The sequence below is a fragment of the Diadema setosum genome, chromosome 8 (assembly GCF_964275005.1).
Source record: "Diadema setosum chromosome 8, eeDiaSeto1, whole genome shotgun sequence".
NCBI lineage: Eukaryota > Metazoa > Echinodermata > Echinoidea > Diadematoida > Diadematidae > Diadema > Diadema setosum.
In genome coordinates this window covers 3,767,349-3,790,202 of record NC_092692.1, presented here as the reverse complement: position 1 = coordinate 3,790,202, position 22,854 = coordinate 3,767,349, and the positions used below count along the sequence as shown (strand labels likewise).

At 36.8% G+C, this 22,854-nt stretch overlaps 1 protein-coding gene across 1 annotated transcript; it reads right to left on the bottom strand.

Moving 5' to 3' along the window:
* Positions 1 to 8,721: 8,721 nt before the first annotated feature.
* On the bottom strand, positions 8,722 to 20,132 carry LOC140231706 (TNF receptor-associated factor 6-like). The gene is made up of 8 exons (XM_072311859.1): positions 19,747 to 20,132; positions 18,992 to 19,049; positions 17,007 to 17,111; positions 16,286 to 16,444; positions 15,190 to 15,267; positions 13,880 to 13,966; positions 10,651 to 10,823; positions 8,722 to 9,464 (listed from the first exon to the last, which is right to left on the bottom strand). The coding sequence occupies exons 1-8, from the start codon at positions 20,130 to 20,132 to the stop codon at positions 8,939 to 8,941; spliced, it is 1,572 nt and encodes a 523-aa protein (XP_072167960.1). The 3' UTR covers positions 8,722 to 8,938.
* Between the last annotated feature and the right edge of the window lie 2,722 nt (positions 20,133 to 22,854).

Genomic DNA, 22,854 nt, shown 5'->3' with positions numbered 1-22,854 from the left:
GAGCCAATCTTGAGACTATTTTGTACACTACAGGAATTATAGTAGAGTCTTTACATTTATAAAAACAAAGACAAACGGTTTTAAAAAAAAATAGAAAAATGGTAGACCAGCCCAGCCCTCCAGTAATATTATTATTATTATGTTAACAGGCAGATCCGTGTTGCTTTTAAATAGTTAGGTTGTGAAAAGCTTTTTTTTTTTTTTTTTTTACAAGGATTGATGTCGTCAGCACTCGCAACATATTTATGTCAAGCAAAACAAACTGTGTACATCATGCATCATCAGGTATCAAAGGACAAAACCTACTCACCTCAGCACAAAGTCTTCCCGTCTCAGTGGTACTTTTTCGGTGTCCATGACGGTAATTTGTGTGTCCATTACCTTCTGTTTTTATTACAGGACACTGCATTGGGTACGAACACTTTTCACGCAGACGGATGTCTCAATCACCCAAACCAAGGCTGAACTTGATCATTTAAAGTCGATCAGAAATGCCCATGTCTCGAAATCATACCCTCTCTACAACTAGCTGCAGTTCTTGTTTCCGATTTTCTTCATTACCGGGTATGAGTTCCGACGTAAACGTAAAATGTCGACACTAAACGTGACCGAGGCGAGGCCCGTCCGATCCATACAAATTTGTATACCACGGCAGCGTATAATACTAGCTAAAGCTAGGTGCATACACACACTCGATTGTGATGTGTGGATCACTCACGTTCACGTCACGTATGCGCGGAATACACATTGCACAATAGCTGCTGGTAAGAGCGATATCGCGTTGGATTGATTCGTCACACGGCGATGCACGTGCTGCTGGCTGAAACGGTCGCCGGGCTTGTGCTTTCGCAGGGTCGGGTCAGACTACAAAAGGCAGCGTGTACTAGTATTTAAATAAGTACAAGTATTGATTTGCGTCATCAGATTTAGCAAGAGCCGAAATGTGGCAATAGAAATCGCAGTTTGTATCATTTATGTTTTCTGACCAGTGAAAAGGGTTAACTTCACGTAAATATCGATGCAAGGACATGTAATTCAAATATCGAGTCTGTGAAGTCTGTGAATAGGGGGAGTCCGGATTGTTGTCTTTCTTGCACGACAAAGGCATTTTATCCCACCCCCACCCCACCCCCGCACTGTCAGGATTATGGCCTCGCTCGCTGCATGCGAGCTGCACACCCTTCATAGTCTAGATTCTGTACTTATTTACGTCGTAGCAGAAGAGCACGCACAAAATGTCGTGGGTTAAATATTCCATGGTTACATTATTCACAAAATTCCGACTGACGTACTCAGACCTGTGCATCAATAGTATATTGATCGATGTGATGTATAAGGTGATCCGATATTCTGGCATTGAAATAAGCAAACAAAAAAGGTCTATAGTGTAGACTGTACACATGCGGACTTTTCTTTTCGTCTCGCGGCGCAGTAGAGATGAGACAGGTGGACTTGCACGTTACTAAGCAACGTCATCGGTTGCTCAGGTGATGACGGTGATGCCCGATCGGCGCATCTCATATACAAGGAGCTTGAAGCTGCTTGCATACCGGTAATGCATGTTTTTTTTTCTCTTTTTTTTTTTTTCCACTGGTGATTTGGCTAGAGATTTGGCCAACTGGGTTTTCGTCTATACCAGGGACGGCAGAACAATTTGGGGTGTGTGTGCGTGTGTGTGTGTGTGTGCGTGTGTGTATGTGTTCGATCAAGAGGTACATTGTGGGGGTTCCATCTTTTGTTTTGCTTTATTAAAGGTCAGGAACTGTGGGGATAAAATGGCATTGTGGGAGCATTCATATTTATTTATATGGGAGAAAACAGGGGTATACTCCCACAAGTATACCTATTGATAGTTTATGTGCGTGTGCGTGTGTGTGGGTGTGTGTGCGTGCTTGCGTGTGTTGGGAGTGGGGATGGTTAGTGCTCAAGTGGTTGTGTCAAGGGTCGATGTTTCCCGGTAACCCCCCCCCCCCCACCCCCGTTCGGTAAGGATGTGGATGGAACCTAGTGTTCAAGTGGGGTGCCTTTTCGTTTTTTTTTTTTTTTTTTTTTTTTTTTTTTTTTTTTTTTTTTTTTTACACAGATTTCTGGTTTTTCTCAAAAGCCCAAAGTGTGTGTGTGGGAGGGGGGGGGGGGGGGGGGCTGCGACCATCCTGGTTCCCTGGTCAAAGTATGCATATGATCATGTGTATTTGTTTATATGCGACAGATTAATGAAACGCTTAATGAAAATAATAGGGCCTATTTAAGAAAACTTAGAACATGCGTACCAAATTAATAATGGGGGCAATTGCAAAATTTGGGTCAGTGCGGTTTACGGCAATGGTTTCATAGCTTTGGTTCGAGCCCCTCTGTGGATAAGGGATCTTTGGTCAGGTTTTGGTCAGAAGGCTCTAATTTTGGATGCGCGCCGCCCTCTGTAGGCGGAAACTATATAACAATTTGAGATGGAATAGGAGAACGATAAAACTCGGGGTATGAAAATAACAACGAAACGACAATTAAAAACAAAAATCAACGAAAGGGCACTTGGTCTAGCTCATCAGGTAACATAAAGATTGTTTTGAATGATGCACGCATCTTTATTGATAGCAGGAAAGACTCGTTCATCAAAATATAAAGATAATAAATAATCCAGATAAACATGGAATTGCGACATCTGTGACACATTTGAAAAAAAAAGAGAGAGAGAGAAACGGGTGCGTGCCTTTATTTTATTTGTTAGTTGTCATATAACTTGATGATATTGCGGCAAGAACTTCAACTGTGAAATTAGGCATTATACAAATTCTTTGACCTTTTCATTGTAGATCCAACTTTGGTAGATTTTGTTTGATTCTACTGTACATTATTTTATTTTGTCAAAGTTGACTTGAACGCATTGCAGAATGTTAATGAAAAAGGAGTAATGGTGAAGGCCTACATGAACTTTATCTACTACATGTAGTATGATAATCATCTATAAGATGAAGGAACATCGGAAATATTATAAAAGGGACTAATGAACGTGAAATGATACATTAAAGGGATGGTACAGTGTTGGTGGAGATGAAAATTGGGCTTTAACTTTTTTTTTTGCGAGATACCAAGAAAACACTTATGAAATAGTAAAGTTTAAGAGGAATTCAAAGTTTATTTGATAAAAATCGGGTTTAGAATAGCTGAAACATCTAAAAACAAAGTAAAACAAAACGATAGTAATAAAATGTGGGTCCCGCACTTTATTAGGATCGCTCTGTTTTTGGATATCTCGGCCATTTAAAAACCAATTTTCATCAAATAAACATTAAACCCATCTTGGAATTACATGCTCTTTCATATTTCATTAGAGATTTCTCATTATCTCACCAAAAATGATAAAAACCTGAAGTTAAGGCTTAACCAAAACTATACGATCCCTTTAAGGACTCACCATGTAAATATGTGATAGTTTTTCAGACATGATGAACTTTAGTACGGTTACAAACTGGTTTCCGTCAATACTCTTCTGAGTGCATTACTCAACACATCTCTTCCACGAAATAAATTATAATAATGATGGGGGGTGAATGTAATTATGTTGTTGTTGTTGTTTTAAAGAACGAAAGAAGAGAGAGAGAAAAATGGGGCCATATACAAATAATTTGCCCCAGACAGATTGATTAATATAAAACAAACATTATAAATCTTAGAGAGATATAAACAAGAATATCAAATATATACCAAGTCTCCACGAGGGAGCTCATCGTCTCCAAAGATATGAATATATCTTTGTGGCTGTGTCCTTACGCTTATACATTTACGACTTTAAAAATTAAGGAAAACACTGAGAGCATGATGAAAAAAAAACAACAACACTGATCTTCAAAGTGATTATACAATAAAACAGTTGCATGGTCTGATACAGCAGGACATTAAAACCAACAATCTACGGTTGTGATTTCACTTGTAGGGGAACACAATGACTTGTTAAAAAGTTAATATCTAAATAAATCTGTTCCATACCGAATTCTGAAATCCCCATATACTTAATACACAGGCTATACCAGGGTCCTGTATGGAACGGGTTAAGGAATTGGTCGATTCCTTGAAATTTCAGTCAGTTACCATGCTGACCTTCTGAGTGCATAGCATCAAAATAAAGGAAGTATTCAAACTACCATCTCTCAGATAATGATTTTGTTTTAATCTGTATGACAATGGCATATTTATAGGGCCTGCAATGTATACAGAATCATTTTGATTTAGTGATAGCAGATTAGATTGAGGATGAATGTTCAGTCCTGTATGTTCTTAGTGTACAACTATTCTCATCTATATTATGACTTTTCCATTGTTTCAACTCTCAAGGATTCTTTCTCTGAATAAATTTGTGCCTTAATGAGAACGACAGATTCCCTCGCAGCCATGCGGAAAACACTGTACAGTTCCTTGAAATGTCAGCATTAATTTCAACCAAGCTTAGGTATGTGTAAATGGCCTCTCAAAGTTGTAAATTCGAACAATTTAGTCATGGAGCTACATGCTCCATTATTTAGTCATACTTAAAAGATTCTTCTTGGCAGCTGCAGAATCTGGGCTCTTATTCAATTCGGAGCAATCCAAAAATTGACGCGACATTTTCGCCGAGCACAATAATAGCCTAACACTGTTCTTTTGTTGCGTTTGTTCACCTGTCAATTCTACTCGGTGTAATCTCAGTAAGAAATGACTCATTTTCTTTTCTGCCACCGGTATTAGTCTTGAGATCACAATGCTTCACTTGTCAGCAGAACCTATACTGACGTCATAGAATGATTAACAGACAAAAACCTTGAGGTGATTCGCTCACTAAACTTTTTAAGAAAAAATCTCGTACTGATCTCCAAGTGATTTTTTTTTTTTTAAGACCTCTGTCAACTAAAATCATTCTGAATAAAAGCACTCACGGAAAGTTTTTTTTTTATTTATTTATTTATTTTATTATTATTCTTTTTTTGGGGGGGGGGGAGGGGGTAGACATCTGAGCCAGCTCAAGGTCGGCTAAGATGAGACTTTGGACGTAGTCTCGGTATGGCCTAATGGACCTTTTCATTTCTGAAAGTATACAGTCCTGTTCCTGAAGTTCAAGTTCCTGACATTAGTGGTATGAAGAAAGATATGTACTATTTCATTTGCAACATCCGCGTTAGTATAGGCCTGCTTGTAGTACATTGTATTTTCACTTTGACATCGCCCTATTCAAAACGTTTGGTGTATAAATTTATACTCTTTGGCCCGAATTCTCAAAGCAGGAATAAGTTATTCCACCTTTGAGAATAGATTCCGGGGAATAAATCGCGTCATTTTACGTCACGAGGGCCTGATTTGCATAAGAGGAGTAATAAATCGGCGGAATAAGCGGTGTAATAAAGTTATTCCACCTTTGAGATTTCGGGCCTTTAAGTTGAAGGTATACTGACTCTGTGATATAATATGATACGATAATGATATATGCCTCATCATACTTTCTATAAAGCTGGACTATATGTCATGGTATTCTAGCAATGCACATGATTTAAGTACTTTGATTTCATCTCATATAAATGTCGAAAATGCTACACCGAACCTTGGTACATGTAGTACATTTTAATGGTCTTATTTTACGAGTAGTTCTCTTCACGTTTATGCCGTGACAAAGACACAAAACTTCGGAAATCAATGTGCTCGCTCTGCTGCGCATTTTTAAAGTGAAATAAAGCACATGCTGTAACAGGAACTTTGATGATTGAAGGGCATATCCTTGAGGCGTCTTCACACATGGGCCCAGTACAAACAAACTCATTTGCACTATGACCTCGACACAAATACTGTGATAATGACTGTCAGTCACAGTACTGAGTCACTCTCTTATAAACCGGCATACCGTCATGATGTCGAGGGCCTCGTCTTCTAACATTAATGTATGTGTGCGAGACAAGGTAAACTTCATAGATATGCTTATTGTATTGTCGCTAATTCCAAAGTCGAAGTTTCATCGTCATGCAGCAGAGACCGTGGAAAGTGGGTTGGGGAGGCTGTGGGGCTGCAATACCCCCTGTAATAAAATCGGGGGAAGAAAGAAAAAGAATGGAAGGGGGTACCACTTGCCTACAAGCTGCCAGCAGATTCCCTTAAAACGTTTCACGGCCTCTGTGCAATATTTTGTTAATAGCCCTGCATAATAGCCAGAATATTTTGAAATGATGATGATGATGATGATGATGATGATGATGATGATGATGATGATGATGATGATGATGATGATGATGATGATGATGATGATGATGATTCATTCCACATTTCTAAAAAAAGATAAACACATCTTCAAAGGTGCAGACTCCTCCAACAATTTTTTTTTTAATGTTAAATGCTGATCTTACAGCTGTTAATAGTGATGAAATTCACTGAATACACCTCAATACTTTAAGTAAGAATACAAGTATAAACATCCACACACACTCGCATGAAATTGGTGAGCATGTTTTCAAAAATGATTTCCTATCTTCATATTGTCTCATCAATTGATTACAACATTCCTTCACAGATGTAGTGATGTGACCTTTGTGATCACATAGTGATGCATATGTGTCTATATTATGTATTCTTTGAATTCACAAACAAAACATTTATGTTGGGCATAATACTACACACAGTGTATATCATAGTAAATCATTGTCGGCAATCACACAAGCATACATGTACACGTATCTATCAAGAAAATCACTCACACCCAACATGAAATTGATGTCTTCTTTTCAAGTACCCATTCTCTGGACTTCTTTTTTTTTTTCTTGTATATCAGAATATAATTTTATTAACTCAAAATCTTAAAAGATTGCACAGAGTATGTTTACATTGACATCAAATATGCAGACAATAACACATTAAAACATCTTCATTAATCTTCATAAATGCAATTATTTTTTCTATCCTTGTTACTGTGATTATGTAAAACCATTTAAGTTTATAATGTCTATAAAAGTTACAGTTCATTCTGGTGTAAAATATGATCATGTTCTGTTGCTTCCAGTGATTTTGTTTTTGTTTTGTTTTTTAACAGGAAATAGACACAAGGACTAGCTGCAACCATAAAATAGAAAACAATAGGAGAGAAAATACTTACAAGTCTTCAATGATCAATACATTATAAAAAAAAAACATATCATGCACTACATATTAAACAAGACTAATATGCACAAAATACATATAAACAAACAAAATGACACATGAATATGGTACACTGCTTTCAGCTGTCAAAATGGCAAAGTCTGTTTTCAAAGTCCCTTCATGAGAAAAAATGAGTGAGCCTGGAGCTGTTTGTATAGTATTTTTACTCTTCTTGTCAGGACAACGTGGAGGCAGCATTTATTTACATCAATATGAAAGATTTTGCTGACCAGCCACACTTTTTTCCCCAAAGCTCAAATAACTTAGAATCACACATCACAAATAAAACCACTGAAGAACTGCTTAAGTGAAATAAAATAACTTCTTTTTCAATCATACATTATTTTCCTCATGCTAGACTCAGATGCATGGAACATGAATACACAAACATAAATAAGTGCACATAAAATATTGCAAGACTACACATCATGACTCACAGAAGATCATATGACAGATACCGGTATGTTTTTATAGAGTATACACTAAACAAACTATCACAACATTCTGCCCGACACACATATTGCACTTTGTTACAGTGTCAGTGTATTAAGTTTGGAAACATTCAGTCAAATACCTCTAAAATTCTTCTTCTAACATTATCAAAAGATTAATTGCAAAATCAAACGAGCCAACTGCATTTTTGCCCTTTATAATTTTACAATATCTGCTCTAATTTCATTATCTATTTGCCATGTCACTGAAAAAAAAAAGTAAACTTTCAGAATCTCATCTTCAACTTCCATCTATGACTTCACAAATGAAAATGCACTTTGATAGATAATTACTGGGCCAAGTCTTCATAAAATGTATATTTCTTTGAAACTCAATTTTGGTCATCAACTTTTGTTTGGCGACACTGGACCATGCACCATTTAATTTGTTATGTTGTACTGATATCTCAAGTCACTCTGTGATGTTATGGATAACAGAAATATGTAGTAAATACAGATGGGCAAACAGGAGAAGACATATGACATCTCTGGCACCATTTCATGGTGGAAACACAAAGATTAAACATTCTGGAACCTGAACAACTTTAACCTTTCAAGCATAATCATCAAACATGTTGACCCCTAATTGTCCATTCATCAGAGACAAAGCTTTTTGAGGGACAGTTTTTTCTTAAGTAGTCAAAAGTTTTGTGCTGATGTATCAAACCAAAATGTGAAAATTACCAATGAAGTGGTCAGTGTGGCAGGATACAGTTTTTCTAGTCATTTTCTTCAGAATGTACTACAGATGTCCAATGAATTTTTCATCTGGAAGGCAAGTGGTGGGCACTTTCAGCTTGTAGTTCTCTATGGCCTAAAATACTGAGCAGCATTTCATCATTATCACTTTATGGTACATACAAAAATAACAGCTATTGTCATTTGAACTGACACTCTAGATTAGCTCAAATAGGCAGTTATGTTTCAATGGCCACTGACGTGTGGATGTAAAGGACTGTGATTTTTTTTTTTTTTTTAATCTCGGGTTAAATTTGGCAAATAAGAAGTGCAGGCCGAAAGTTGGTTGTTCTGGCATGGAATTTCTGGTTCCAAACAATGCTGGGTGATAGGTTATTATGGCTGGAGTGAACTGGATAATGATGGCCTGGAAATATAACATATTTGTAGTTCACATGCTGATTATGAACAGGATGTTGGTTGGCAATAGATTTGGCCCAAAGGACAAAGATCATAGAGTTGTTTGACTCTTCACCCTGCTTTGGATTTGAATATCTAGGTAGGCAGTGCAAACTTAGTGGTCATTTTGGCCTAGCTGTACTGGACAGTGGGACACTGTGAGGTCAGTCCTGCCTGCCTATACTGGGCAGCATTGGTTGAGTGGTCACTCTGGCCTGAAAGTACAGGGTCCCTTCCTTGCAGAAGCGGCCATTTACTAGCGTATCCGTCTTCATGAATTTGAGCCGTCCCCGACTCTGCATCTGGCTCTGCTCCTCTTGGGGGCGCGGCATCTTCTGGCACGTGATGTTGGTCGTCAGGTGATTGCTGCCCTCGCTCTGGTCAAAGAGAGTCAGTGCGCAGACAGCGCTGAATGGAAAGAAGAGGCTGTTATCGTGTTCCCCTTTGCACAGCATGACGAAGAGCGAGGTGTAGGAATCGGACCGGGTGACGTGGCCACGTAGCTCTAGGCACAGGCGGAGCTTGTAACCGCAGGGGGCGGTGAAGAAAGGTGGGCTCAAGAGGGGCGCGGTGAAGTCCCGAGAGGAGATCTGGACTTTCCAGAGGAGCTGGCCGGTGTAGTTGGTGCTCCGTGACAAGGCTAGCTCCTCCCTCAGGAGATCCACTTCTTCAGTCAAGGCGGCTATCTTGCTGCAAGATTATAACCATTCAAAAATACTCAGCGAACATCAGGATTCTTCATCCTATGTCTATACATCCATACTTACATTTTCATGTATGCATGCAAATTAATTCCATTGACATAATGTTTCCCTTTAATTATACAATTGTAAAAAATGAGACATCAGAAATGAAATGGCTATAATAAGGGTGTCACACAGAAAAAAGAAACCTCTTTGATGTCAAAATTAATTGGATATGACATTCTTTGGTCATTTGATTGATGTATACAACCTTTCCTTCAAAATTATGTTCTAAGTAATAGTTTACTCTACGGTTGGCTTACAGTACATTGTTGACCCGTTGAGGATGGTTTGATTTTGCTACAATATGCATTTCCCGTAGACACCTGCCCCAGTATACTTGGGACTTGTCCTCAGTGGGTTAATTGTCATATTATCTTTGGGAGAATAATTATATATCAAATTGAAAGAAGTTACATTTCTGGTCTACCTGATGATATCAAAGTTGAAAAGAATTAGGTCACTTTCAAGTTATGTTCCTTTTTTCCATTTCATGGGCAGATGCTGACAATCATATTCCCCATGTAATGCATGTGTATGACATGGTTGAATTTCCTTGATATGGAGTGAGCCCTCTATCAGGTATATCATCATAAAGATGAGATCAACCGCCCGTTCCGTGCCCTTTCACATTTTGGTATCAAAGACAAAAAAAAAAAATAAAATAATAAAAAATAAAAATAATAATAATAATAATAATAATAACATATTTGAGAGAGAGAGAGAGAGAGAGACTATATAACAAAAAAAAAAACTTCTACAAAGCATACCTCATAAGGTGGATGGCCATGCTTTCCTTCAAATTTGACAAGAAGAAATCAATCTTTATGCATAATTATAAAACACACATCATTTTGAGAGGAGTCTGTATTCAAAGATCTCGGAGCAAAGTTTGGGCCCAAAAGCCTCCCTTGAAAATGTCAGTTTGTAAACTGCAAAGGGAGAAAAGCTACCAGTAGTTTAATATGATATCAAACACAAATCATATATATGAAATGAATATCTTTCATATTTTACAGGAGATTTTTGCTTTTGTTATTGTTTTTCAACACATATCCTCTTGGAAAATTATTGACAAGTGTGTAACCTAAAAGAGAATAGCAGTGAATTTCAAGATTTGATATTGATGATACCTGTCAGTCTCTGTCTTCTGGCACATCAGCCTGGAGCAGGTCTCCCTGAGCTCCTGCACCATGGAATTCTGCTCCCGCATCCGTTCAACCTGCGTCACATGGTTAGTCAAGAGCAGCTCTAGATGGCAGCCCACGGACTCCTGGCAGTGATGCTGAAGATCGGAGCGCCCTACCTGGAACACAACAGGGACTGAGCCAGTTAAACCATACAGTCCCAGAGGAATTTTGCTGCAGGAATTATCATCTTTTTATCAAAGCATTGGCACCTCCGAGTTTTATCATCTTATACCGGAGAAATATTAGATGAAAATAGCTACATTACATCTGCACAAAAAAAAAAAAAAAAATCTATTAAAAGACAGAGAGACAGAGACAGACAGAAAGAAATCTTATCTTCAAAAAAGTGTTGTCAATTATGATAATATAATATAATATAATATAATATATCATATAATATATAATATAATATGATATAATATAATATAATATAATATAATATAACATAATATAATATAATATAATATGATATGATACAATATAATATAATATAATATAATATAATATGATATAATATAATATAATATAATATCAAATCATCTCACATCATATTATCTAATATAATTTAAGAATTAATCATTAATTCAGCAATTTATAGGATTTTGAAAATACAGGAACTGAAGTAATACTCAATTACTACATAAGAAAATGGGCACAAGTAAAGAAATTCTTTTTTTTTTTTTTTTTTTTTTTACTTTACCTTATGAAACTATAATAATACTTAACATCATAATAAAAAGATGCAACAGCTAACTACATAAGAAAGGGATAAAGTATTATACAGCTGTATAAAACATTGTGGTGAGATATAAGAGGGATCATAAGAGAATGACACAAATAGGAATATTAAATCATATTGAGGGAAGATATGAAGTGGTTCTCAAAAACAGGGAAGATTGATGAAAGGGAAACAAAGGGAAATAATGAAATAGAAATAAAGGAACATGATGGAATGTGGTCATGAAGGTGGTAGAAATGTGGGAAATAATGAATATGATAAAAATAGGATGGAAAGTGAGAAAGATGTGAAGGGGAAAGTCCATCTTAATATCATATTGCTTTGTATGAAAACAGAAAAATCAGATAAAGTAGATTAGTGAAGATTTGGGAAATAAATCCGACACACAAAAGAGTTATGAACTGGTAAGTTTAGAAAGTAAGACATAACTCTATGTGGCATACGGTAGGTGCTGACTGAGTTACTCTCCATTCGATTTGTACGAAAAATGTAAGCGATTTTCATACTTCCCACAAGATAAATTTTCTTCAGACCTGTTCTTGGTATGTCATGAGAAGTCAGGGTTTTTCGTTTGTTTTTGTTGTTGTTGTTTTGCATGTCCTCCTCTGTGTATAACTTTTGTCCATGCCCAAATATTTGAGAGAAAAAAAAAAGAATTAAAGCAATTGTGTGTACAAAACAAAAAGAGAGCTGGTCAGCACAAATATCACACAGAGTTGCCCATCTGTCTTCTTCTCTACACTCTACCAGTTCATACTTATTTGCATGTCTGATTCCCCCCACCCCCCCTCCCCCCCCAAAAAAAAAAAAAAAAAAATCACTGATATGGATTCTTCCCTGATTTTTCTGTTTTCCTAGAAAGAAATATGATACTCTGGATGGAATTCCCATTTAAAGGTCCTGTTCATCTTTGGAAACAGTGATTTTAAACATTTTCAATATGTGACATCTAATGCATATGTGTAGATCTGTTGTAACACAAACTTCCTATCATATAGAATTTTCATGATAAAGCCTAAAATATAAGGAGATATCTGCATTTTTCTCATTAAACTGTAATTATAGACGGTTTAGTCTAGAAACATTTTTATCATATCTATTCTTCACATTTTGTATATTTAACAATACTTAACATTGATTTTACCGATTCAAATTTTGACAGTGGTTGTTTCTATCCCTAACTCACATTTTAGAACTACATGTATTTTAAAGCACTAACACTGGGTTTTTTGTTTTGTTTCATCTGCAAATGGTAAATTATGCCTTTAAAAAGGAGGAGGGGACCGTAGAGGAGAGAATGAGAAGATAATCTTGTGAGGAAATACAAACTAATACAGAGAATCTATAATAAGCAAGAGCAGGAAGAATATCAAAAAGGAAGGGGAAATATGAAAGGAATCATCTACAGGAAACATGATAAACTGAAACTGTTCAAACCACTTCTGACATACAATGGCCATATTGCAATATTGGTGCCAAGAATCAAGACTGTTTTGACACCTGACAGCATGCATACATGTTTTCTTTGATGCAATATATAGAAAGCATCACATGCAATAGAACTTGATCTAAACTACATAGGGAGCATGTACATATTTGCACAAGAAAAGAAGCAACAGGCTCATCCAAGAACACAGTTATGTTTGAAGACTGCTAAGGGCAAGTGAAGAAACTAGCACAGAACTCTTGTGGCTCAGTGGATATGGCTATGGACTTTCAATGGTGAGGTTCCTGGTTCAAGTCCCTTAGCTGCAGTGGTTGTGTCTAAACGGGCAAGAAATTTTACTCTCCTTGCCTAGTCCTTCCAAGGGGAGTGAAAATTATCAGTCCCATATGGCATACCTGCCAATATTTCAAGACGAAATATCTTACTTGTGGATTGCAAAAATCTTATTTCATATGCAAACTGAAGTTAAAAATCTTACTTTCGGTCAAATCTTCAGAAAATACACATGAAAGGTATATCTAAATATTTTTTAAAAATCTGATTTCTCTGACAGAAAATCTGATTTTGCTATTTTTAACGTAAAAAATCTTACTGAATCTGATAAAATCTTACCAGTTGGCAAGTATGCATATGGTGGTTGGCTTACAACCATCCACTGCTTCTTCAATGGCCAGGTAAAACAAATCATAAGTCCAATTTAAATTTGAAATCAAAATATGGAGACAGACCAACAGAGACAGACAGACAGACAGACAGACAGACAGACAGACAGACTGACAAACAGACAGACAAGTAAAACCTATTGCAGTGGTGGATCCAGGGGAGAGCACACCGGGTGCGTGCCCCCCCCCTTTATTTTTTGTTAAAACAAAAGCGATAAAAAGAAAAAAATTGTGTGAGGGGTGTGTGCGCCCCCTGTAATTTTGTAAATGCGCCCCCTCTTTACAGAATTCCTGGATCCGCCCCTGTATTGTGCAAAAGTTTACCTGGATCTGGCATCCCATTTCTGCAAACAGGCAGGGTACCACTGCCTTGGGACAGTCACCATCTTTGTGATCTGTGTGTTTGGGCAGCTGCCAAATATGACGTAGAAGAAATGAAATGGTTCATGGTCAAAGGTCAAAGGAGATCAAGACTGCTATTTGCACTGCCAGAGCAGCCAATACCCCAATCTGTGTTCTGGAGCAGCCAACAAGAAAAATATCTCTTCACATAGAAAAGAGGGGGGGGGGGGGGGGGAGGTGAGGGAGAGGGAGTTCCATTTTCTCATAATTGCCTTCAATTCATTACATTTAAAACTGGTTCTTAATTGTGTGATCTGAACACAAATCAAAATCATATCTGACAGTCTTTGAAAGCTACTATCCTAAAGAGATCTGAACAAAAATTGCAGTCATACATTTGGGTGTCTGTCTCTTAGCTATGGATACTTTGTTTCTAGCATTATCTAGAACAATATAAAAGTAACTACTTTACAGAAAACACTTTCTCATTCATTGCATCAATATTACATGAGCATTACATGCACACAGGATTTTATGTCATTTGCCACTGAATGGTTATAGTTTTCTTACTTTGATTTTTTTTATTTCTAAATCGAGCACAATCTTATTCCAGTCTTTTGTTCACATGAGAATGAACAGTTGTTAGGGGGATATAAAAATCAAGTAACGGAGTAATAATAATAATTTTGGCTTGTGACTTTTATGACATGTAGATGTTTACAATGCTAGATGTAGGTTTATTTATGTCTTCAAAAATGTGCAAGCTTGGTTGATTTGATTTCTTTTAATCACATATTTTCTGCAAACATCCACTCTCCATGGAATCACAATGCACCAGCAAAGACAATTCAGACGTTTAGAAGTAATGCAAACATCAAATTGACAAGACTCCCCCCCCCCAAAAAAAAAAAAAAAAAAAAAAAAAATATATATATATATATATATATATATATCAAGTAACGGAGTAATTATAATAATTTTGGCTTGTGACTTTACTGACATGTAGATGTTTACAATGCTAGATGTAGGTTTATTTATGTCTTCAAAAATGTTCAAGCTTGGCTGATTTGATTTCTTTTAATCACATATTTTCTGCAAACATCAAATTGACAAGACTCCCCCCCCCAAAAAAAAAAAAAAAAAAAAAAAATATATATATATATATATATATATATATATATCAGTGTGTATATATATATATATATATATATATATATATATATATATATATCAATTATTGTCTAAATGTCCCTGATAAGAATACAAATTTTAGAAAAGGATGAAGTATTCACCTCCTCACGCACAAAGCCTGTCTTTCCACAGAGAGGACAGTCCAAGATGTACCGTGGACAGAGCAGAACCTGGTGTTGCTGAAGTTGGAAGAGGAGATATTCATTTTCTGGAAATTCTGTAATCAAAACCTTGATTTGCAGAAAGTCATTGGGATGTCCCACACTATCAGGAGGATTTATCAAAACTAATACAATTCAAAAGGTCAACACACAAAAACCTATGTAAGTCATTATTGTAGTTACAAATTACAAACTATCTCAAAGAAGAAATTGATTGGTCAACATACCAATCTGAATTTCAACTCCTGTCTATTGAGAATCAACTTTATCTTTGCAACTGATTGACAAATTGCCCGACATCGACGTAAATAAGCACTCAATTGATCAGTGTTTTAGTAGTAGCCATGATAAGAAATCATGGGCGTACATACTCGAGCAGGATTCAAACCTACGACCTCCTGATTTTTTATCATGGCTACTACTAAAACACTGATCAATTCAGTGCTTATTTTACGTCGACGTGGGACAATTTGTCAATCAGTTGTGATGAAAACATCTCGACGGAAGAATTTCATGAATTTGAACAACTTTATCTTTGGCCTCACTGAAGAGTGTACTTAAAACAGGGCTGCACACTAACCCATTTTTTCTAGTGGTCTGACAGACAGGTCGAAACAGTAGGTACCCAGTCTTCCCACTTTTTACTGGTCAATTCCTGAAAAAGTTACTGGTTCGACAGCGATTTTTTTCTGGTCAGGGACTGTCGGATCAGTGCCAGTGTGCAGCGTTGCTTAAAATTACATGGAATGCTCGAATCCTGAGAATCAACAAGGTGGACTAGGTTCTGCCAGACATCATTTTAAAAACCAATCCTAAAATAAAAACAAATAAACAAACAAACAAACAAAAACAAAACCACTCACATTGATTCAATAAAAACAAACAAACAAACAAACAAACAAACAAAAACATAACTACTAACATTGATTCAATAAAAACAAACAAACAAACAAACAAACAAAGAAACAAAAACAAACCCACTCACATTGATTCAATAAAAACAAACAAACAAACAAACAAAAACAAACCCACTCACATTGAGGCACTTAAAGGTGACCTGCTGCTGGCAGTAGGAGCACTCCACCAGACGGGAGGGGCACTCCCTGTGGTGCTCCTCAGTATCCACCCTCTTGTGATGTGTCTGACATCCATTCGTGCACAGTATCATTGCATGAGGGCACTCACTGAGGTGGCTCTACCAAAAGAAAAGAATCAAAACAAAAACAAACAAAACAAAATAGTAGAATAACAGCAAAAGTCCCACAAAAACGATTTCTCTGAGGTGATGTTAATGATGATAATTACAGTACAGGGTTGAGAACAGTATCATCAGAAGGTATTGTAAACCACTGGAACAGGATCAAGTGGATGTGTGTAAAGTGATGTTCCTTGAAGAAATGGTAAGTTTATTTCATGCAATATCTAAATACAATATGTATCTCAGCTGTGGTTTTAACCACTGTTATTTTGGTGAAGTGACATGCATATTTGAAAACATGCATGACCTATTAAAGAGAGAGAGAAAAAAAAAACTGACTGTTCTGCTGCTTTTCAGTTTATCTCCATCATGTAAAATACAGCTTCTGGTGGATTGCAGGTCCCTCAATTCTATGTTCTATGATTCAGAAAGTTGTTTGTTAGCATAATTCAATATATATCTCAAAAAGATGTTTTGTAGTACAAATCAAGGTATGAAATCACCAAAAAAGTTTGGTTTTCAAGTGTAGGATACCAAATCTTGAGGTGGGTATACAAACCTCCATAACCCTGAGCTCTCCTTCCCATTCGCATCCATGGTCCACATTGGAGCAGAGCACTGTAAGAGATAGCACCTCTCTTTTCATGGCTACATCTTCAAAGACCTGCCAAGGTAGAAGATTGGGAGAAACACAATTACATCACAAGAGTGATGCTTCGAACAGACCACTAAATGACCTTTGTGTAGTAACAAACCATTGAGTGATCTCTGTGGGTCTGTGTGGTAGAGTCCAATTTTGCTGCTTGTGATATATATACAATGTTTATATATATATGAAGAGTTTGTTTGCAAAAACCGATAAGTCCATTTTTGAAGATTTTGAAGTACGGTCTCTGTCATAAAGTACAAAATAATACCTTTTAAATGATATATTGGTCAATACATATAAAGGTATATTTTTGAAGTTATGGTCAAAAGAAGCAGAAATTTTCTTATTATTCTCTTTATTTTTCTTGACCTTTAATCGCAAATATCTCCATTTGACAAATATGGACTTATCAGTTTTTGCAAACAAACTCTTCATATATATATATATATATATATATATATATATATATAATTCTATTTGATCCGCGTTTTGGCAGTACTAGTAGTAAAAGGAAGGACACGATAGAGAAACGCATCAATAATTATTGCCAATTGGAATTTGTCAAAATTCTAAATTTTCGAGGGCCTCCCCCTTCGTCACGGATGAAAATACTTATGAAGATAGCTTAGCATTCTTATCCCTGATGAAGGGGGAGGCCCCCTATAAATTTGGAATTTTGATAAGTACCAATTGGCAACCTTTCTATCTATATCTATCTGTACATAATAATCATTTATTTGGTTTGAATTGTCCTATGGCAAAACATCTGAACACAAGGCAGACACATGGAGGTAGAATGGGTTCGGAAACTGACGTTATTGCTTGCCAAACAGGAATGCTAGATATGAGATGGAGAAAGTACAGCCAATAGCAAAGATACCACACCATGAAATGTTACTTGACTTCTTCTTTTTTTTCAATCAAATCTATTCCTAAAATAACTATCATATATATGTTTTCAAATGATATGAAAGTATTACTGACAAGTAACTGAGACAAAGTTAACAGAAAACGTGAAACTACTATACTAGAGTTTTCAAATGCACAGTATTTGTAGCTAACACCATCTAATCTGTTTTTAACTGTGTTGCTCTGTTTTGCTTTGTTTCCGATCCGGATATTCTGCAATTTCAAAATTATCATACCCATACCAGTATTTACATTGCCCATCTTTCATTATCTACACTGCAAAAAGTCTGGTGTTGAATATGAAACACCGAGCTGGTGTTAAATTTTCGGTGCTCATTTATGGTGTTAGATTAACACCTATGGGTGTCATTTCAAAACATAAAATTGTTTTTTTTTAATAGTTTCTTAGTTACTGCACTTCTTGTTTATATTGAACTTCAACAAGACGATCAAGAATTTTCCGATAAAGTACTTGATTTAAAAAAAAAAAAAGAAAGTGTAAACACATTTACACCACAGTAACACCAGTTGGTGTGGTCTTCTATTGAAGCTGGACGCGACGGGTGTTATACCATTGACATTAACACCAGCAATATCAAATCAACACCATGCGGTGTCATTATTGAATTAACACCAGCGCAGTGTCAAAAATATCACCAGATACAGTGTCAAAGTAACACCACGAAGTGCCAGGTGAACATTTTTCAACACCATCACAATACATTTTCTACACCTGTGGGTGTGGTCCTCTATTGACACTTGATCGGTGTTATATTTAACACCCATGGTGTTAAATCTAACACCAATGTTTTTACAGTGTAGTTGGATCTTGATGGAGATATACAACCACCATCACTGTCAAACCATTAGCCCATTGAGGACGGCTTGATTTTGCTACAACATGCATTTCCCACAGACACCTGCTCGAGTATACTCGGGACTCTTCCTCAACAAGATAAAAGATGTGCAGTGATAGTAACACTGACCTCAGACCGGACATCAAACCAAAGCTTGTCCAGGGGGCACTTGGCGGTGGTACCAGATCTGGTGTAAATTGAAAGCAAATGATGTCATACAAACAAACAATACACTTCATGATATACCACTGACTAAAAGATCGGTCTTTATCTTGTCAGGGAGTTCCGCACAGACTGCATCTGACTTCATTGGATCTCCTTACAGAGGAGAGCCTTTGAAAAGTTAAAAAGAAATACGATAAAAAAAAACCCTCTGGACAGACAGATTTTTCTGTCAAGGTATAACATGGCTCAAACACTACATGGGAAAGGAAATATCATATACATTTTTACTGAGGAATTTTATTACTGAGGAAGTATTCAAAGATACATAGACATGTGCAATGCAATAAGCACTATTTACAGTTTTTGGAATTTAATTTTGTGAAATACAAGCCACACAAAGAAAATAACAATATGTCAGTGCACAGTGCATTTTTCTATTGACATAAAAAAGAATTTAATAGCATTGATGAAAGAAAAAAGAAGACAAATAAAATCACACATTAACAAATGGAAATGGTAAGATGAAGACTTGTTACTATTGTATTTTTAATAATTGTAATTTAATTCTGGGTGATCCACGCCATTAAAACCAAAACAACGACAAAACAATCTGGCACCTGTCACAGAGTAAATACCAACGAAATGTATGTGATTAAAACAGAAAAGGATTTGTGATTTACTCAAGTTTGAAGACTCAACAATACAACATCTCATCTCACCCACTGGCTCTGGTCAGACAAGCTCTACAGAATCTGTGGCCACACTTTGTCTGCCAAGGGTCGCGGAGGGCAGCAAGGCAGACTGGACATAAGTACTTCTGGTCCAGGGGCGTTTTGAATCTTGCCTCGTACCCACTCTGCGCCATAGAGTCGACTGCACCTGCTCCGCCGCGTAAACCCGAGCCCCCAGCTACGGGGCCAGTGGCGGCGGCTGACGCTCCATTGCGACTTGGCAAACCAGCAGTACCTACACGTGCAGACCATGGTGCCGTCGACATCTCCACAAAATTTGCCGAGTCAGGGCGCCTGAATCCTCCCGCCCCAGTGTAACGCTGCTCTCTCCTACTGTTGCGGCCGTTCGCTCGATTTCGACGAATTATTGGCATATTTCTAAACCTTAACCAGCCCGATTCACTTCTTATTCTTCCGATGCACTGCACTTCGTTGACAACGCAGAAGACTTGGACAGTGATTGTATGGGCTTCGATAGGGCACACAGCAGTGAAAACGTGGTTTGAGAGGAAATTCCGAACACCGCCCACAGAATGCCATCAAACCGCAGAGTGGTTTCACCACGTGGGCCGGTCACTGCCCTGGAAATTCCGAGAAAAGGCTTCCGACGAGCTCTAACTGTAGTGCGTGGGTTAATTTCTTTCAGGCGACAGGACAATTGCGTGAAAGAAAGAAAGAAAGAAGGAAAGAAAGAAAGAAAGAAAGAAAGAAAGAAAGAAAGAAAGAAAGAAAGAAAGAAAGAAAGAAAGAAAGAAAGAAAGAAAGAAAGAAAGAAAGAAAGAAAGAAAGAAAGAAAGAAAGAAAGAAAGAAAGAAAGAAAGAAAGAAAGAAAGAAAGAAAGAAAGAAAGAAAGAAAGAAAGAAAGAAAGAAAGAAAGAAAGAAAGAAAGAAAGAAAGAAAGAAAGAAAGAAAGAAAGAAAGAAAGAAAGAAAGAAAGAAAGAAAGAAAGAAAGAAAGAAAGAAAGAAAGAAAGAAAGAAAAAGAAAAGAAAATATATTCGGATTGCCCAAAACAGCGTTGTTCATTTTTTATTTACTTGTTAAATTTGTTCGGGTTTTTTTTTTTTTTTTTTTTTGAGGGAGTTGTTTGTATTTTTCGTTTTTGGTCAGCGGTTTCAGCGTTGTTATTTTTCTCCTTTTAATTATGTTGTTTTCAGTTGGAGGGAAATGCTACTAGATTGATTACCGTTGTTCGGTGCTGAAGACATAAATTGGAAAAAAAAAGTGAAGCATTAATTTCCTCCTTCTGCCTCTCTTGTTTTAGGCGATATGAGATGTGTTGGTTGAAGATCCGAATGCATCGTCTATTCTTGTTTAAAGGTTCTTAGCTGTTTTGAAATCCCCTTATACGGATATCAACTTAAAGGGAGCGTAGTTTTGGTTGAGGCCTAATTTCGGGTTTCTAACATTTTTTGGTGAAATAATGAGAAACCTCTTATGAACTATGAAAGAGCATGTAATTCCATCTCGCAAAAAGTTAAAAGCCCAATTCTCATCTCCAATACTGTGCCATCCCTTTAAAATTGACTTGACATTGACAGTTCATCAAATGCAAGTAGCTTTATATTGTGAAGCGAAACAACTCTTGAATTCCCCTTTCATGTACTATTATGTCACAGAGAAAAGAAGATGGAGTGAATGGCACATGGCCCCTTTGCCCCACCATGAGTACCCCCTACACACACGCAAACGTTCCACTGCCCATGCGCATCGCCTTGATGTCTGCACAATCTGCTGTAACGTTACTTCGATAATGGTTATTTTTCATTCACATTTTTATGCCAATGTTTATCATTAAAATACACTTCTGTATTTGGCATTCAACACTGATTTAAGCTGCATGGTCAATGTTTGTTTGTTTGTTTGTTTTTTCATTGCAGCTTCTGACCTCTGTACATATCCGGTTGTTGTTTTGTTGTTGTTGTTTGTTTGTTTTTTGCTCGTTAGTTCATGAAACCCGGAAGTACCCCCAAGCCAAGTCTTTCACATCGATGGGTGGTAAGTATTTTCAGTTTTTGTGACGGCTATCAGATCCAAATCACCAATGTGTTATAACAAATAGCGAGGGGATCTGACGTACATTCTTCATATCTAGGAGGAAAAATGTAATTCACTCCCTCGCTCTCCTTATACTTCACGCCCACTCTCTCTCCCTCCCTCCCTCTCTCATTGTCTCTCTTTCCTTTTACTGATGTATCAAAATTAAAAACAATATGAACAACATGTAATAGTAATCAAAGTGCTTAGCACTCGAGAAAGGGACGGAAAAATCCTGTAATATAGTAAATAATCGATACTTTTTTTAATGGATATCAGAAGCAAACCTGAAGCTGGTTGCGTCATATCAATATTCCAATTCACAGTTAGCACTCTAGCTTGCAATGACCTCTGGAACCATAGACTTTTGTACAAACCTTGGAATAATCTTTTAGAAAGGCTCTTGAAAACGTCCAAGCAGTCTTTTGTTAATTCGGTTAAAAAGAACGCACATTCACCTGTACATTTCAGTATGCACCTGGTTTGTGCATATCATAAAGACCTATATTAAAAAAAAAGAAGAAATCAATACCTCAGTTACAATTAAGTCAATTTCGAGAGAACGTCTGCAATGACCTTTATCTGCATATTCTCAGATTGCAGCTGTGAAACGTTTTATTGAGGAGCCCGGTAAACATAGCACATGTTACATAGCAGTCAAGCCTCGAGTATAATATTCAATGCGCAAGAGTTATGACCTTACCCTCTTCAAAATTTCCCCTCACATTATGATTTCGCGTCACTTTCCACTGCCTACACGGCATACTATTTTCAGCCATACAAGTCACAGTGTAAATTGAGTAATGAAAACTATCAAGCATCAATGCTTTCGGACCAAATATAATTAATTCAGTCTAACAATTTAGCTTAGTTACGCTGTATTTTGTAATCAAATGAAATTCCGGCATAGAATGAAAAAAAAAGGGGGCTTCATTCCAATTTGATTTTCAGTGCGAGAACCTAAATGAATCAAGAAATATTGAAGTTCAATTGCTCTAAACTTGACTGTTTCAGCTCCTATCGATTTCAGAGGGGATCAAAATATATTATACATCCCTGG